The following is an 18,630-nucleotide window of genomic DNA, read 5'->3' as shown; positions in this document are numbered from 1 at the left end:
GGCCCAATCCTACTGAGCGACTGGTGGAGTGCATGCTCTGCTAGTGCAAAAGTGCCGCAAAGCAGTTTGTGACAGTACATAAGAGCGCAAGAACAGCCCCACTGGATCAGGCCATAGGCCCATCTAGTCCAGCTTCCTGTATCTCACAGCCAGCAGCCCACCACATGCCCCAGGGAGCACACCAGATAACAAGAGACCTCATCCTGGTGCCCTCCCTTGCATCTGGCATAGCCCATTTCTAAAATCAGGAGGTTGCGCATACACATCATGGCTTGTACCCCGTAATGGATTTTTCCTCCAGAAACTTGTCCAATCCCCTTTTAAAGGCATCCAGGCCAGTCGCCATCACCACATCCTGTGGCAGGGAGTTCCACAGACCAACCACACGCTGAGTAAAGAAATATTTTCTCTTGTCTGTTCTAACTCTCCCAACACTCAATTTTAGTGGATGTCCCCTGGTTCTGGTGTTATGTGAGAGTGTAAAGAGTACTTCTAGCTGGCATGCTGGCAGTAAGGCCAGAGCCTTCCTGTGCACACTGCGCTTGCAGGGACGCCCGCCGGAGCAGGTAAGTCTGGGGAAAGGGAGGGGTAGGGTGTGGAATGAGGCAGGGAGATAGTGGTGATGGGGCAGATGGATTGGGCCAAGGAGGGAATGCGGTGCCAGTGCATGTCATATTCTATCCCCTTTCCTGGGCCTGACCCACGAACAGGGATTAACTCGGACTTGCGCCAGTGATATTGCTGGTACAGGTTCAAGTTGACCCATAGCAGCAACTGGAGCTTACTCATAGGCAAGGGGACAAAGTCCACTGCCCCAAGGAGACCTCCATTGTGTCCTAACTCCTGTCCTGGGCCTGCAAGCCATACACAGGGTTTCTTGGACTTGTGCCAGCGATTTAGAAGGTGCAGATCTGAGCAGCCCCACTGAGTACACTGGGGCTTGACACATGGTCAAGAGACTTCTAGCTTGCTCCTACTCTGCACAGGATATGGTGTAGGCCGCTCAGCCCAGCTACGCCAGCACAGGTTAGGATTGGGCTGCCCTTCTTTGAATGTATTTAAATTCAGACGGAGAAAAACGGCCAACACAATCTCAATAGTGCTAGGAAAGGGGCTGCCAAGTGAGTGGTACAAATTCCTACCACAATTTGACATGTTCCTATTACAAACCCAAAATCTGTTCAGCCAGGGGTTTCCAAGAAATGACACCAAACAGATGGGGGTCATTTAGTATCACTGCATTCCCTGGTCAGACCCAAAGCTGATGTCAAGACTTGCACCACCATTTAAGGCAGCAGCAACCTCATCCTAACATAAAATCTGAAGCTTTGCTTTGTCGCCCATATGAGGCAGGCATTCCAGTGGAGGGATGCAGAAGACCATGTTACACATGTGAGGAGACAAAGCGGAAGATTTGCGCGTGGTCGGTCTGTGGAACTCCTTGCCACAGGATGTGGTGCTGGCGTCTAGCCTAGACGCCTTTAAAAGGGGATTGGACGAGTTTCTGGAGGAAAAATCCATTATGGGGTACAAGCCATGATGTGTATGCGCAACCTCCTGATTTTAGGAATGGGTTAAGTCAGAATGCCAGATGTAGGGGAGAGCACCAGGATGAGGTCTCTTGTTATCTGGTGTGCTCCCTGGGGCATTTGGTGGGCCGCTGTGAGATACAGGAAGCTGGACTAGATGGGCCTATGGCCTGATCCAGTGGGGCTGTTCTTATGTTCTTATGTTCTTAAGATCCTTATTCCTGAAGCAACCCACCAATCCCTACCAGATCGCTGCTGAGAATAAAACAGGAGCAGAGGCAGGAAAAAAAGATTTTTAAAAACCCAAACTTCTCACAGTTCACAAGAATGCACATCTTTGTTGGCTGCACAGGCCCTAAACTTTGGAATGGGGAATCCTAAAGCTATTCCCTTCGCATGGATGTGTGAGACCTTGTGGCGTGGTGGGCTCCAATGGGGCTGGTTGGAGCTCTTGGAGAGGGGCTCATTTTGGGGGCTGTGGCAAACTTTCCAAGCCTGGGCAAGAGAGGGCTTGGACCCAATCCAATAATGGATTGCCTTATCAAAACGGAGTTCTCAGTATAATCCTGCATAGCCTCTTCTTGCAAGGACATCTGCAAGAGGGATCTGAAGGCCTTAGGAGTGGACCTCAACAAGTGGGAAACCCTGGCCTCTGAGCGGCCCGCTTGGAGGCAGGCTGTGCAGCATGGCCTTTCCCAGTTTGAAGAGACACTTGGCCAACAGTCTGAGGCAAAGAGGCAAAGAAGGAAGGCCCATAGCCAGGGAGACAGGCCAGGGACAGACTGCACTTGCTCCCGGTGTGGAAGGGATTGTCACTCCCGGATTGGCCTTTTCAGCCACACTAGACGCTGTTCCAGAACCACCTTTCAGAGCGCGATACCAGAGTCTTTCGAGACTGAAGGTTGCCAACAACAGCCACTTCTTGCTGTCTTGCCCTGTAGCTCCTAAGGTCAGCCCTGCTTAGGCTGCTACCTCACAAGGTTGTTGTGAAGACACAAAACATAGGGGGAAACAGGGCAGACAGGGGCAGGGGTAGGCGGCGATGGGGGCAGATCAGGTCCCTAGAAGGAACAGGATTGGTGGTAGGTCTCCAGTCTCATACTTCAGTTATTTTTTTTATTTTTGGGGGTCACAGCATGAAAAAGGCTTACATGAATCAGATGACCTCCAAGATCCTTTCCAATGAATATTCTTTAAATTGATATACCAGGGAATGAATCTGGGCTCATCGGCAGGTATACCAGTTGCTCTACCACTGAGCAACGGCCTCTCCATTAAGCGCACTATCCTCATTTAAACTCCTGTTCATAATGACTTAATTCAGTATCCACAATTATCAGACCACCACCAAATAGATGCATTTTTTTCAAGTCTGAAAATTTTAATTAAAATAGCAGGAATCAGAGAAGTCATTTTGTTTCTGCGTGGTTTCTCCTATAAACTGTTGCCAATCATCTATAATTACGCAAGGTGCAGTAATTCAGTGCTCATTTAAGGAAAAAAAATCAACATCTGTGGAGCTATTTGATTTTTGATTTGAACTTTATCTCTAGTGTTCCTGGTGCTACATTTGAAGTAAGACGATTAGTAAATAAGGCAGTTGCTAAATCGGCTGTAGACTTGCATCCTGTACAAATGAATGAAAACCCAATTTGATATATTCATCAAATCATGCCATACATTTGAACTTTAAGTCAACTTGCTATGGATAAAAGAAACATATATAATTTTTGACAACTAATCAAGTGCATTTATGCATGGTCATTTAGTATAGCTGACAAATATATGTTCCTATAGCTGACACATATCTTTATCTTCTAGTATGATGTTCAGCTCAATAAGATGCATTTCCTATGTTTTTATTAACTCTCATCAACTTTGGAGCTCCCGAATGGAAATGTCTTGTTTTCCCTACCTCCTTGCACCTGTCAGTACCAGCATAGCTCTCCATAAGCCATCTCTAATGGGTAAGACAGGCCCTGGGTGTGCACCAAATTTTTTCCCATTACCAATCACTAAACAGTAGTTCAAACCATGCTGACAAAAATAAAGTAAGCCTGGAAGGAAACAAGCTCTCTTTGGGAAAAGGTGAACTGCCTCTAAGCTTCATTGAAAGATTGACCTATTCTAGGGGTGTCAAACATAAGGCTCTTGGGCCAAATGTGCCTTTTGGAAGCAATTTATCTGGCTGTGATTAAAATTAGGTGCTCCCAACTTGATAATTGGTTGCTCTCGTATTTTGAAAATATGAACAAGATTTGGCTATTTTGTCTTCTGCCATTTGCAGCTAACTGGTTTCTATGTGAGAACAAAGTACTTATTTCTGGCCATCATCTGCAATGATGTCACTTTCTGATTAATGATGTCACTTCCAGCCCTCAGCACGCACCACAGTTCAGTCCTCTGTATGAAACAAGTTTGATTTCTCTGGCCTATACAGTGGGCACTCAGTATCCATGGAGGGTTGGTTCTGGGACTCCTCATGGATGCCAAAAATCGCTGATGCTCAATCCCTATAAAATTGCGTGGTTCTTGAAAATGGCCCAGAGGTGGCCTGCTTGAATGATGCGCTGATGCTAAAAGAGGCAGAGCAGGAAAGGTGGCACACCAGAGCCTGCAGTCGCATTTGATTAGCTTCAAAGGGCAGCGCTGGCAGCATGGAAGGAAGGTAGGATTTTTTTTAAAAAGGTATTTTCAATCTGCGGTTGTTTAAATCCGTGGATGCAGAATCCACGCATACTGCAACTCACTGTGTGGAGTAAGATAAAAAGAGCTCGGTTCAATCAGACTAAGAGATCATCTAGTCCAGCATTCTACTCCCTACCTTGGCCAGTCACATGTCTTTGGAAAGCTCACAAGCTGGGCATGAACACTAAAGCATTAAATTTCCATCGTGTTAGTCAGGTTGTACCTACTGATCTCTTTACTAGCTAGTAGCAGCAACTGTTACCCTGCACATGCCTGATCTCGTCTGATCTCGGAAGCTAAGCAGGGTAAGGCCTGGTTTGTACTTGGATGGGAGACCTCTTGGGAATACCGGGTGCTGTAGGTTTATACCATCGTCTTTCGAGACTGAAGGTTGCCAACCAGTTCAGTTGGCCCTCTGGGATCCCAATGCCGGGCAGCTATGTGAGCTGTCCCATTTGCTTACCTGCTGAGTTGGCCCTGGAAACTTCCTCCATAAAGGAGTACGAAAGACAAAGCCACTGAATTCTCAGCCCTATTGAATCCACTTTCCTTACAGTGTCCTTATATAAACTCCCAAGTAATTTGTAAATTAATCCCCTTTCAAGCCCTCCTTGGAGTCACGTTTCATATTTTGCTCTGGCATGTGTTGCTAATAAGATTAACTTGCTTAAAAAGTTTAGCCGAGGAATTCCTCTAGGTGCAAAGTATAGAAGAATTAACAGCTTATCCGGACTGCTGTCTGAATCACTTGTGTTTGCTCTTCAACGCTTCTGTGTCAGAAATAACGCTTAGAAGCAATTTCCTGAAAATCACATTCTTTCAGGATAAGGCTGGGTTGGTAAAAGCCAAAGATGATGCTAAGCACCTAACTCCTGAGCGGAATTAAAATAACACTCTAAAAAGCAGGGCAAGAAAAATCACAAAGACCCCCTAACTCCTGCTTGCCTCAAAGAGTCAAATTGGGGGAAAGAGTTGGTGGAAATCTGAACATTGCACCAGAGTCCCAACTGTTTACAGCATCAGTGCTTATGAGATTTGGCTGCAGTCATGAATAATCATATTGGAGAACAGGTTGAACGCCCATCCACAGATCAGCTTTCCTATTTCTGCTTACCTAGAAGACCTCCTGAAGAATGTACAAACCACCACATACTGGAGAGTGCCCTGTTTCACTTTCAAACCGATAGTCATTTGACCACCCCATGAAGTTCCTCTTTATAGTGAAAACTTTCCTCTTTACAGTTTCCTCTTTACAGTTCTCATGCCATGAGTTTCCTCTTTATAGTGACGTGGGCCACAGTTTTGGGGATACACTCTGTGATGACCTGGGATGAAGGTGGGTTTCACTATGCATTAGGTTGGGACTGAGAGCAAGATGAGAAGTCATCCGTTTCAGCTGCAATCCCAGACATCCCATAATATTTCGTTCTGCCCTCAGTGATATGGCAAATATCTATACAAGCATACCCAGAAAGTATTAGGAGTTATATGCTATTGTGCCAAAAGTTGACAGGTATAACACATCTTAAATTAATAAATGCCACATTACCTTGAGATCTCGGTGAACAATGCCCATTCTGTGAAGATAGTATACAGCATCCAAGACCTGCCGTATCAGAGTGCTGGCGTCTTTCTCCGTATAAAACCCTTTCTCCACAATGCGGTCAAACAGCTCACCTCCAGATACCCTGAATAACACCATAGGATATGGGAATGTTAATATACATAGTGAACAAGTCCCTGGCAGGTAAATAACAATGGCAAGAAAGTTAAAGGAAATTCTCTCTCTCTCATACACATAAACGCACACAGCCCAACCCTAACTAAATTCCCACATGGCAATGCAGTGGTGCTAATGGGGCTCTGTTGAATCCTGCAGGGGAATTGTGGCTGTCTGTGGTCTTCTCAGGATACGGGGACATTTGTTCCCTTGCCTTGTGATAAGCCCCGACAGCTGCAGTAGGTCAACTTGGATAACACTGGCACAGGTCTACGATGATCCATGTCAGGAGATCAAGCCTGCAAAGGGGATAGGATATGGAGTGCACTGCCAGTTACACAACAGAGTATGCTAGCAGAACACATGCTTCACTTGGCCTAGAATTTCTAATCAAATCAAACTTTTTTTTCCCATTGAAGAAAATGAACTACTTTCCAACAATCTTTACTTAGGTTTCAGACCAACATGAAAAATTGCTTCTCAGAAAACCAAACATTGTGCTCCTTGCTCAGCTACACATCCGAGAAAACACAGTACGTGCATTCAGAACGAGAAGCGTTTCGGTTAATTAAAATTAGAAGAAAATGAGAAGAAAATGTCAAAATGGCATATGTTTCGGGGTAGAAATTGTGTCAGAAGCTAATCACGAAAAGAAAACTCCCAGAAGATTCAGACGTACCATTTCAGAACATGAATGTGTTTCCGATCAAATCATTAATTTCAAACCTGTCACAAGTTATACTCCTAATAAAGTCAGATACCTTTCACAATGTAGCGTATTTTTCGCTCCGTAAGACGCACCTGACCATAAGACGCACCTAGTTTTTAGAGGAGGAAAACTTACTATTAAAGTAAGCCTGCCCTCCCCCTGTGGCGCCTGCGCAAATGAGGACCTTGCCCCGGTGCGGACCTTGCCCCCTTTGTTCTCCGCCTGCCCTTCCCCTGTGGCGCCTGCGCAAATGAGGACCTTGCCCCGGTGCGGACCTTGCCCCCTTTGTTCTCCGCCTGCCCTTCCCCTGTGGCGCCTGTGCAAATGAGGACCTTGCCCCCCCGGTGCGGACCTTGCCCCCAGTATTCGCTCCATAAGACGCACACACTTCCCCCCCCCCACTTTTTTTGGGGGAAAAAGTGCGTCTTATGGAGCGAAAAATACGGTATATGCTCACCTATTACTTAGCAGCGCTATACAGATGTTATAAAATTAAATAGATGCTGTACCCAGGAATAGCAACCATTAGAGTGTGCTGGAAAGTGTGCCAACAATTCCCACCTCATGCTCACCATGTTCACCACATTTGTCTGAAGAGACAGATGCTCTACTTTGGGAGAGACCTCCCTATGGTTTACGATGCTGGGTGCTGTGGGTCGCTCTTCACATTCACCCAGATACACCCCCCCCCCCATCTTTTCTAGCTTCTCTTATCAAAACCTCACAAAACTGCATTGTGAGGATGGGGCAAGCAAGGTAACAAGTTCTGCTGAGATTTCCTTCTGAAGAACATTCACCTCATCTCTAGTGATATATTCACCTCCTAGCCCACTTCAGGGAGTGGGCTGCTGCAGGCCAAGTCTCTGTCTTCCCCAAAGGCCCATAGGGAACTAGTTAAAAGAGGCAGCCAAGCCATAAACTGTAGGGCATGAAAACGGTGCAGGGCAGTAGCGTCACAATGGGCGTGTGGGGGTACGGGCTGCACCGGGTGTCACCTTCAGGAGGGGTGACAGCACCCCACCTGAACCTCTGCTCACCGAATGGCTGTTCACTCAATGGAGGCTTGGGCGGTGTGATGTCACCCCTCCTGGGGGTGACAACTGGTGCAACCTGCAACTCCCACATGCTCGTTTCGGCGCTTGATGGCGAGAACACAAAGAGACTGGGCCAGGAGTGGGTCAAAGACTGCTGAACGCAGATGGTTCAGAGGCAGGCTTTTTGCATTTAAGGCAGTACGATCGCCCAGAAGGTTGGAGGGGATGTGTTTACATCATTATCTGGGGCAGGAGATCTGGTCTAGAGGGTAGAGCCTCCATTTGCCTGAAGATAACATCCACAAGGACGCAGTTCGAGGCCACCGGCACCGTGTGACTTTGAAGCAGCTGACAAGCTGAGCCGAGTTATTCCTTCCATCTGCTCTGAGCGTGGGAGGATGGAGGCCAGAATGTGAAGCCAGATCAGAAAGTAACACCTGAATGTTGTGGTTCTTGAAAGACAGAACTTCTTTCAAATTGTAAAAATCCCTATGGGGATTTAATATAGCCTGCCTATGTAAACCGCCTTGAATAAAGGCTTGAATAAAGACCAAGAAAGGCGGTATATAAATACCTGTATTTTTTATTATTATTATTATTATTATTATTATTATTGTTGTTGTTGTTGTTGTTGTTGTTGTTGTTGTTGTTGTTGTTGTTGTTGTTGTTATGATGTCACCCCAAACTTCCAGAATGCTGAGTTTCACTGGATAAGGCACCCATCCCAAGCGGGTCTCTGGTGAAAGTGAATAATGAGTACAGACAGTTGGGAGTGGCGTTCCTATGTACAAAGAGGTGATTTTTTTCCAGTATTAGAGCACTGGCATACAAAAGGGTGTAAGGGGGGCAAAGGTCCTGGGGTGCCATACCTGCGGGAGGCGGCAGCGCCTTCTTTGCCCTCTTCTACCACCATCCCTGCCCTGTTTGGAGGACCTTTAAACATCACCTTGACATTTACAACCTTCTGGAGATCTCAGAAGGCCTTTGGACGACTGGAGGAGGTCACACACAGCCTCCTCCGACCCTCAGAAGGCCCCTGGATGTGGGGGGGGGGGCAACATACTTCTCAGTGGGGGGTGGCATTTGCAGTCCTGGTCCCAGGAGGCACAGGTATTAGAGAGTATTACAGTGCAGTAGAGTGTATTAGAGAGTAAGGTGAATGCTTTCTTCTCTAGGTCTTGTATGATCTTGAAATACTACTTACTGCTAGGTGTTTAGGAGCAAGTTAACTGTTATCCTCCGCCCCAGTCTTCAACATTCAACTTATTCTTACTGGTTAGGTTTGAGCTTAGAATGTCTTTCACGGAGCGCAGTTGTTAATAAAAGATCAAATACTGAGAGCAAGTTATTCATCAGCTGCAAAGGGGCCTATTACTTGAAAAGGTAAACAGAACCTAACTGGCTTAACATGCCACTTGAGCTAAAATGACTTTCCGTTGCTCTCCTAGAAATAACATACTGCAGCTTTCCTTAACCATCTTAAATGAGGAATGGGACATTTTAAAACCCTGCAGTGGCAGAATTCCATAAGTTGACAGGGAGTGAAAGAACTTACTGGGTCTGTGAGGTCATAAAACTGTCAAGAGGAAGAAATTTAACTACCCCAGAAGATTACATAAAAGATTTCCTTATTCTGAGTGGGAAAAGGACATTAAATCCACAAAATGCATCTGATAGGTCTTCCACAAGCTGTGGCACACAGTGTGCAAAAATAAACACCCTGCAGACAATTGTTTTAAAGGAACCTGAATCAAGGGAGTCTAACAAATGACCAGAGTCACTGAAGGCTAACTGGTTGGTCACTTTTCACTGTACGGACAAACGGAAATTCCATCAGTCATTCGCAAAAATCTTTCACGAGTAATGATGGAAAGGTCCCTTCCTAGGAAGGGAAGTTAGACTGTAAAATTTGGGGCATCTCTACAATCAGTTTTATGCCAATTTCAATGTCACAGCTTTCCCCTAAGAACTTTTCTTAGGGGACTTTAGAAATAAGAACTTTTCTTATTTCTTTACTCAGCGTGTGGTTGGTCTGTGGAACTCCTTGCCACAGGATGTGGTGATGGCATCTGGCCTAGATGCCTTTAAAAGGGGATTGGACAAATTCCTGGAGGAAAAATCCATTACGGGTTACAAGCCATGATGTGTATGTGCAACCTCCTGATTTTAGAAATGGGCTATGTCAGAATGCCAGATGCAAGGGAGGGCACCAGGATGCAGGTCTCTTGTTCTGGTGTGCTCCTTGGGGCATTTGGTGGGCCGCTATGAGATACAGGAAGCTGGACTAGATGGGCCTGTGGCCTGATCCAGTGGGGCTGTTCTTATGTTCTTAACATGAGGCAAAGAAAGAAGGCCCATAGCCAGGGAGACAGACCAGGGACAGACTGCACTTGCTCCCAGTGTGGAAGGGATTGTCACTCCCGAATCGGCCTTTTCAGCCACACTAGACGCTGTGCCAGAACCACCATTCAGAGCGCGATACCAGTCTTTCGAGACTGAAGGTTGCCAACAGGAGGATTAGAGCAGGGAGGTTGCTGAGAATTTCCTACTAGAATCACAACAGTTAAACAGAACAGGTTGAACACCCATCCACAGATCAGTTTTCCTCTTTCTGCTTACCGAGAAGCTCGTACAAACCATCACATTATTGGAGAGTGCCCTGCGCCATGATTCTTTTTCATCACAAATACTTACATCATTCAATTTAATTAAAAGCCATTTTTCTCTTAGTTTCCGCTCCACAGATCTATTCTATCTGATCTCAAACTTGGTTTATAGGCTTCTTTCAAGACACTGCATATAATTAGCACCTTCTCAAGAAGCAAATAGCAAACTAATCTGGAAGCAGCCCAAAGAGGGGATTGCCCAGACACTTCCCCCTCACTGATCCAGAGCATAAACATGAACACAATTAATCCATTTCTGCCCAGCCCACAGGTGTACACATTTGATCCCTGTTGCGTATATACAACATTGGGAAAAATGGCTTAAACATCTATACAGGAAAGCTAGAGAGCATAAGAGGCAGAAAGCGTACAGAACAGGGGGTGGAGAGGCTGTGGAAGGGGGTAAATTCAGAGGTGATGATGCACACCAGATCCGATCTCCTCTGGAGCAGCCTCCGGCCTATCCTCAGACTTGCACCAGCAAACTTGCTGACACAGATCTAAGGAGACCCATTGCAGAGTGGGAGGCTTACACAGAGGAAAGGGGATTTAGATTCCCTTTCCTTTCCAAAGCCTCTTGCTCTGCTAACCCCTGCTGGATACAACACATGCCTTTCCAGGGCAGCTGCACTGGGGGGAAGGTTAGGATTGGGCCATGAGTCTTCTACTAACAGAGTAGATGCCTGTCAGACTTCTATTTGAGTCTTCTACTAACAGAGAATCTTGCAATGCCTCCAGATGAATGCTCAGACTCAGACCCTGGAGTAAGCATTACATAAATGTAGGAAAGCCATGTCTCCACCCATCTTTTTTGTCTGAAAGTAGCAACTAGATAGTACTTTTACCTGGCGCAACTCAATGTTCTCTGCATCTGATTAATCTCAAGCTGCTTAACACGTGGTCAAGCCCAGAGCAAGGCCATGCGTCAGATGCTCTAGATCTTTCACTTACATGGAGTCATTGCCACAAGCAGAAGCTCCAGTGATTAAGTACTTATTAGCTTGCTTAAAGAATGCACTGCCATAAAATGTGATCGTGAGATGCGAAAAAGCCAGCCATTTTCAACCACTGTGCTGTGGCAAACTGGAGCGCCATGAATGGTCTGCAGGTGTGCCACAGATGTTTGGGGGGAGGAGAGTCATTTATTAGTAGGACCATTGGGGGATGTGAGCCCCCACCAACAGCATGGCGTGCCTTGTCAATTGTCAAAAAACTGATGCTGTGCCTTGACAATTTTAGTACCTTGTCAGTGTGCCTTGTCAATTGTCAAAAAACCGATGCTGTGCCTTGATAATTTTAGTACCTTGTCAGTGTGCCATGAAAAAGGTTCAAAACCACTGCCATAAACCATAACAGAGATCTATAGAATGCAAGTAAGAACCAGGCTATTTGGGTATGCAACAAATCCAGTTGATTTTACCATAGGTTCAAGTAGGTTTTTGGCTGCTGTTTGTGCAATGAAACACATTTGGCCTTCACTCCTTTGCAGCACTGATATGATCTGCCGCCAGGAGTTCAAGGTGAAGAAAACGGAACTTGCTGCTCTTTCACTGAAGATGGGAAACATGTTTTCCTGGCCAGACACAGACTGGAGGAAGCACCTCTTATTACTGTGGTGAGCTGTGCATCAAGCTGTAGACAGCCTCTCTCTTGCAGCTGCTGTTCCTATCTAATCTAAATGGACAACCGCTCCACCAACCATCTGCTCCAATCAGACTTGGAGCAGGAAAGAATTTTTCTCCTCCTGCCAGTTCTTAGCAGTTTCCTTTGTAAAGCAGAGCAGGGCAGAATCAGCTGCAGGTGAGAACCTGAGGGGAGTTTAACTCAAGTAGTGCTATCGTGTTGTCTCAAATGGCATTTGCACTGTTAGAATTTTTGCAACGACCCTGCAAGAACAAGATACCCTCTGGGCCCAGTGGATGTTCAGCACATCTGCTAAGCCACAAAAGATTCTGGGAATTTAAAATAACTTTCTGAGAAATCCAATGCATGTCTATTCAGAACAGAAGTAATCCCCAATGATTTCAATGGGGCTTACACCCAGGTAAGCATGAACAGGATTGTAGCCAGGCAGCCCGACCCTAATCAGATGCAGTAGGGCTAGTGCTCCTGCGCTGTGTCTGATCCGGGTAGTGAGCAGCTGAAAGCCTCCTAGAGTTAAGAGAACATTTCTCCCCTTGCCCTGGGGAAAGCCCATCCTGTGCAACGGGTCTACTCAGATAAGGCACCAGCGATAGCACAGTGCAAAAATGAGATGTCGGACTTTCAAGGCCACGGAATGGGATATGGAATGTGCAGCTGCTGATTCCGCCCCCTTCCCGTGACCTGATCCAGTCCTTTTAGGGCACAGCTACTCAAACAAGGTGGGGTGTGAATAACTTGCAGTGCAGCTTGTGCACTTTAATTCTTTTATTGTGGGGGATGCTCTGCCTCCAAGTACATTCAGCAGATGGACCCCTGAATTCATCGTCAGGGACCCCCTTCAGTGCCTTTCCAGGGTAACCCTGCCTCCCTCTTACCCCTCAGAAGGAATACCTGTCACTTGGGTCCTCCTTGTCTGCCGCTCGCAGCTCTTGGGGTTGGGCTCTGAAGGGGAGGGGCTGTTTGCACGTTGCGGTGAGACTGTCTGCTTTGCACCCCCTCTAACTACGCCACTGCTACCAATGCTCCTTTTGGGGGGGGGAATCTTGCATTTGCGGTTCTCATGATTAGTGTTGCCTTCCATTATGAACCGTATCACATTTCTACCAGTGAATATCAGTCTGTAGCCATATTCTGTCACAACCAAGTTATCTTCCACCGTTAATAAGGGAAGTGGGTATTGTTTTGCAAGGAGCACCAGTGCTGTACAACTCTTCTCCCAGGAGAAATCCATCATGTTCCAGTGTTCCGGCTGTTAGGAGGTGACAGGTAAAAAATGTTTATTTCCTGTCAGGTTTCTCCTGACTTCTGTATGCATTGATTTTTCCTTTGCACCTCTGTCATTAGCTTTGTATGCCAGGAATGCTGGTCACAAGATCAATTTTGACGCTATTTTTATAGTGTGCTTTTATTGCTCTTTTGCTTGGAAAATGCTTGCTTGTTCATCTTTTGTGGCAGAAAAGTGGCATGCAGATTTAAATACAAATAAATAAAATTAAGCGCTGTCATGATCAGAGAAGCAGCCCAACACCTTTGGCTGCCTGAGGTGGGCACCAAACGCCACCACTCTCTGTGTGACGCCTTGTAGTTGCTTTTGCTGCCCAGAATGGCTCTGACGGTGAGTGGGAAGGGTTTACAGGGTGCATTATGGTGCCTGCAATACTTACTGTTCCCCCTGTAGCTGTGCTACAGCATAAAATCAAATATTAGGAAATTATTACAACAGAAAAAGGCAGGATTGTCGAGATTGTGTCCCACTTTTTTTTTTTTATATTGGCAACCTTCAGTCTGGAAAGACTCTGGTATCGCGCTCTGAAAGGTGGTTCTGGCACAGCGTCTAGTGTGGCTGAAAAGGCCAATCCGGGAGTGACAATCCCTTCCACACTGGGAGCAAGTGCAGTCTGTCCCTGGTCTGTCTCCCTGGCTATGGGCCTTCCTTCTTTGCCTCTTAGCCTCAGACTGTTGGCAAAGTGTCTCTTCAAACTGGGAAAGGCCATGCTGCACAGCCTGCCTCCGAGCGGGCCGCTCAGAGGCCAGGGTTTCCCACTTGTTGAGGTCCATCCCTAAGGCCTTCAGATCCCTCTTGCAGATGTCCTTGTATCGCAGCTGTGGTCTACCTGTAGGGCGCTTTCCTTGCACGAGTTCTCCATAGAGGAGATCCTTTGGGATCCGGCCATCATCCATTCTCACGACATGACCAAGCCAACGCAGGCGTCTCTGTTTCAGCAGTGAATACATGCTAGGGATTCCAGCACGTTCCAGGACTGTGTTGTTTGGAACTTTGTCCTGCCAGGTGATGCCGAGGATGCGTCGGAGGCAGCGCATGTGGAAAGCGCTCAGTTTCCTGTCCTGTTGTGAGCGAAGAGTCCATGACTCGCTGCAGTACAGAAGTGTACTCAGGACGCAAGCTCTGTAGACCTGGATCTTGGTATGTTCCGTCAGCTTCTTGTTGGACCAGACTCTCTTTGTGAGTCTGGAAAACGTGGTAGCTGCTTTACCGATGCGCTTGTTTAGCTCGGTATCGAGAGAAAGAGTGTCGGAGATCGTTGAGCCAAGGTACACAAAGTCATGGACAACCTCCAGTTCATGCTCAGAGATTGTAATGCAGGGAGGTGAGTCCACATCCTGAACCATGACCTGTGTTTTCTTCAGGCTGATTGTCAGTCCAAAATCTTGGCAGGCCTTGCTAAAATGATCCATGAGCTGCTGGAGATCTTTGGCAGAGTGGGTAGTGACAGCTGCATCGTCGGCAAAGAGGAAGTCACGCAGACATTTCAGCTGGACTTTGGATTTTGCTCTCAGTCTGGAGAGGTTGAAGAGCTTTCCGTCAGATCTGGTCCGGAGATAGATGCCTTCTGTTGCAGTTCCAAAGGCCTGCTTCAGCAGGACAGCGAAGAAAATCCCAAACAAGGTTGGTGCAAGAACACAGCCCTGCTTCACTCCGCTTCGGATGTCAAAAGGGTCTGATGTGGAGCCATCAAAGACAACAGTGCCCTTCATGTCCTTGTGGAAAGATCTGATGATGCTGAGGAGCCTGGGTGGACATCCAATCTTGGGGAGAATCTTGAAGAGGCCGTCTCTGCTGACCAGGTCAAAAGCCTTTGTGAGATCTATGAAGGCTATAAAGAGTGGCTGTCGTTGTTCCCTGCATTTCTCCTGCAGTTGTCTAAGGGAGAATACCATATCAGTGGTGGATCCTGAAAAAGGCAGGATTGTCGAGATTGTGTCCCACTATCTCACTGTTAAAAAGAGCTTGTCCATCTGTCTGTCTAGTGTGAGATCCAGGTGCTTTTCCGAAGCAGAGACGCCATTTACTTGAGTCATTTGTTGAGATTCAGTAAGAGAAATGGCTTTCTAGAGGCAGTGGGGAATAAGGATGTATGAAGTGCTTGTCGAGACCCCGGAGGCAACGCATTGCACAAAACATACGAGCATTTACAGGCCATGATGAAAACAGCCTACCACTGCCGCTGTGTTATTTATGCCCCCCTGGTTCCCACTGCCAAACTCTTTGGCCTCCCCCATTACTCCAAAAGCAAGACTTAATTGATTTTAAATATGGCTGTACCTGCAGATGGCTGCTTTAGTTTGGGCCCTGCTACTCCCTAGGCAACATTAAAAATGTCAGCGGTCCAGTTTTACTGGAGGAGCAGAAGCTTCGTAAACAACTGAAAGGGCTAAAGAAAACATACGGCAATAAATATCTCTCCGTTAATTGCATTAACAGTTTAAGGCCTCAATTAAGAGGACTCCTCTTGGGTTTGCTCTCAAGAGGTCAGAGAAACGTGAATACCAAATGTTGCCTTACTCCTAATAATTGTTTATCATCAGATTTAAAAACCCTTCTAGTACGAGTTAATGCTTTCAGAAGGAACAGCCCAATCCTATCCTTTCCCTCCTGCACCGGAGTAGCTGTGCCAAAAAGGAGTGCGCTGTATCCAGTGGGGGGGGGGGGCATGAGATCTAAATCCCTTTCCCCTTTTGTAAGCCTCTCGCCTCACACTGGTTTTCCTTGGAGCCCACTTTATGGCTGTTTTTTCCAGCAAGTCTGATAGAAAGGGCGCAGGGAGGCTGTTACCAGAGATGATAGAATCCAGCAGCCTCTCCCTCCCTGCTCAGTTTTTCCCTCCCTTCCCCCATTCCTCCTTCCCCCACCCCATCCACCTCCTCCCCTGCTGGTTTACCTGCTCCAGCAGGTGGCCAGGGGTCTGATGAAGTGCAGGGGAAGGGTCTGGCCAGCCTCCCCTATGGTGCTACTTGGATCTGCCCTCACAATTTTGCAGGCATAAATCTGTGGCCTGTGTAATGCTGCTCAGGCAGCGGGTGGGGGTTAGAATCTGGCCTAGGATGCTGTGGCAGGTCCCACCCTGCCCCGGGCCCTATCTGCTTCCCAATCCACCCTCCCGCCACCCAAAAACGCCCTCTCCCCGACTCCATACCATCCTCCGATTGCCCTCTCCCAACCCTGTGTGTCAGCCTACCCTGGCCAGCACACACTCACCTTTTCTGGTGCTGGGTTCAGCTTTGGCAAGCCTGCGCACATCTGTGCACTGATCTGGCCTGCTCCCGAGTAGCCACGTGACACCTGGGAGTCAGTGCAAGGGAGATGCACTGGCCCAGAGGCAAGCTAGGATTGCTCTGCTTGTCTGACAAAAGATTAGTGTACTGCAGAGAACTACAGGTAGATTCAGATGACAGTATTTCTTTTGCAACACTGGACTGGGTCTTAACGGCTGTAGACTGAAGAATCCACCACTGTAAGCCCCAAATCTGCCACTGTAAGCTGTAAATCTCTGTTTAATGAGTTTAAATAATTAACACCCTAATTAATGCATCAGCTCTCTTAGTGCAAATGAAAGAGTTCAGGTTTTGAAGAAAAATACTTCCCCTCCCCACCATTTGTCATACAGTATGGAATAATGAACAGTGTTGGGGTTCTATATGTCAAACTCAAAAAGTAAAACTGTTTTGCTTTAATTTCTCTCATTGTTTAAAAATTTTGCTCCAAAAAATATTTTCAAGGGAAATCAATTAATTTCACCCAAGTGGAGATTTAAAACATCAGGGAGCCATCTGGTGGCTTCTAATTAAAAATGGTCTCGAGTTCCTAGTTTCCTGTATATACACTGAGTGGTTGGAAATAAATTGAGCATTACATAGCATAGCTCGGAAGAATTTAAGTATGATTACACAGCATGAAAAGTTGGAACCTGTGATTTATGGCATTATACGACTGGTTTGATTTTGCTGTCAGCTTCTAATTAAAGTCTGAAAGACTTTCATACAAAACGCTCAGCAGTTTTAAGTACTTGCGCAAGTACATGCCGAGAAAGCACATTAGGCACTGCTGGGTTCAGAACAGGTTTCCTACTTCCTGTGCCATGGTGGTTGCGGATCAGAACAGACACGGCACCAGCACAAAATCTTCCTGGTTCTGGAAACAGTGACTCCAAAAGAGTCAGTCTTATGTGATTTACCAGCTATAAGGCTCCCAGATCTGTTGCACTCCCTCTACCTAAGCAAACTGTCATTGAAGGAGGTCACCAGGTGATCCCAGGTGTGTTGCAAGACCACTTGACTGATTTCTAGCTCCAGGTACCTGCTGGTCTTCAGACCTGAGCACCTGACACACGTGTGTGCTTGTGAAGATGTCAGGAATAGAAAAATCCAGGGTTGTCTGGCCTCCTAGGTAAGCTATACAGCAGAGGTGGCCAAACCACGGCTTGCAAGCACATGCGGCTCTTTGATATACAATGTGAGGCTCGTGGAACTATATTGGCCGAGTTCCTTTTTGCAATACAATTTACATAAAAGGTAAATCACTTTCTTTCAAGCTTTATAATTATTTACCAGGTACGAACTGAGTGTCTGCTGGATTAAAATGTAAGTTTAAAATTCATGGAGAGGAAATACATTTAAGAATTTAAATGCTTCTTAAATATTGTGGCTCTCAAGCATCTCTCCTGCAGTTCTCAAACATATGAAGTTTACTGTATGTGGCTCTTAACGTTAAGTGAGTTTGGCCACCCCCATTATACAGTAATGCTTCTTACGCAGGTATGTTCCTGGCACACTATGTCAGGCAGAGCTATGGGAAGTAATTATAACACTGTTCTAATGTAGATATGTTCACAGTACAGGCATCCACAGGTATCTACAGGGGATACATTCCCACCCCTCCACCATGCAGAGCAGAAACCGTGGATAAAAAGAAAACGCTACCAAAAGCAGTTCACAAATCCCCCTATCACGCAAATTAATTTCCAGCCCCCTGTTGCTGTCTCCTTTGTCTCTGTGCTGTCTATGCTCCCTACAACCGCTAACAGGAATCAGGTAGTGCTAACAGGAAGCTGGCTGGAGGGCTGAAAAGAACGTGATGATTATCATAACTAGTAATTTCTGTAACATCCTGCAACTCAAAAGAGAATAATATCATCATTTTTAAAATGGATGCACACAAATCAGTGCAGTCTTTTCCTTCCACAGTATAGAACCAGTCTTCTTGAAACTTGCCCAGTGAACGCTGGTGAGAAAACCAGTTCCATGATCCCACTAAGGAACTTCTGACTGCATGCTGTTGAGGCAGAAAAAAGGATACCCACAGAGATAGGAAATGCGAGGAGGATGCTTAGGGGTTAAAACA

At 46.5% G+C, this 18,630-nt stretch overlaps 1 protein-coding gene and 1 pseudogene across 1 annotated transcript in view; one reads left to right on the top strand and one right to left on the bottom strand.

The window, feature by feature from the left end:
• The window catches only part of CAMK1D (calcium/calmodulin dependent protein kinase ID), a 204,879-nt gene that overhangs the window by 37,845 nt on the left and 148,404 nt on the right, over positions 1-18,630 (bottom strand). The window contains exon 4 of the mRNA XM_066633689.1: positions 5,767-5,905. Coding sequence (XP_066489786.1) covers positions 5,767-5,905 — 139 coding nt within the window. The remainder of the gene's footprint in view (positions 1-5,766; positions 5,906-18,630) is intronic.
• Positions 4,462-4,581, top strand: LOC136657859 (5S ribosomal RNA; annotated as a pseudogene).

Source organism: Tiliqua scincoides, chromosome 7 (assembly GCF_035046505.1).
Source record: "Tiliqua scincoides isolate rTilSci1 chromosome 7, rTilSci1.hap2, whole genome shotgun sequence".
NCBI lineage: Eukaryota > Metazoa > Chordata > Lepidosauria > Squamata > Scincidae > Tiliqua > Tiliqua scincoides.
Note: the sequence above shows the minus strand (reverse complement) of the source record. Positions and strands in the feature narration are given on the sequence as shown.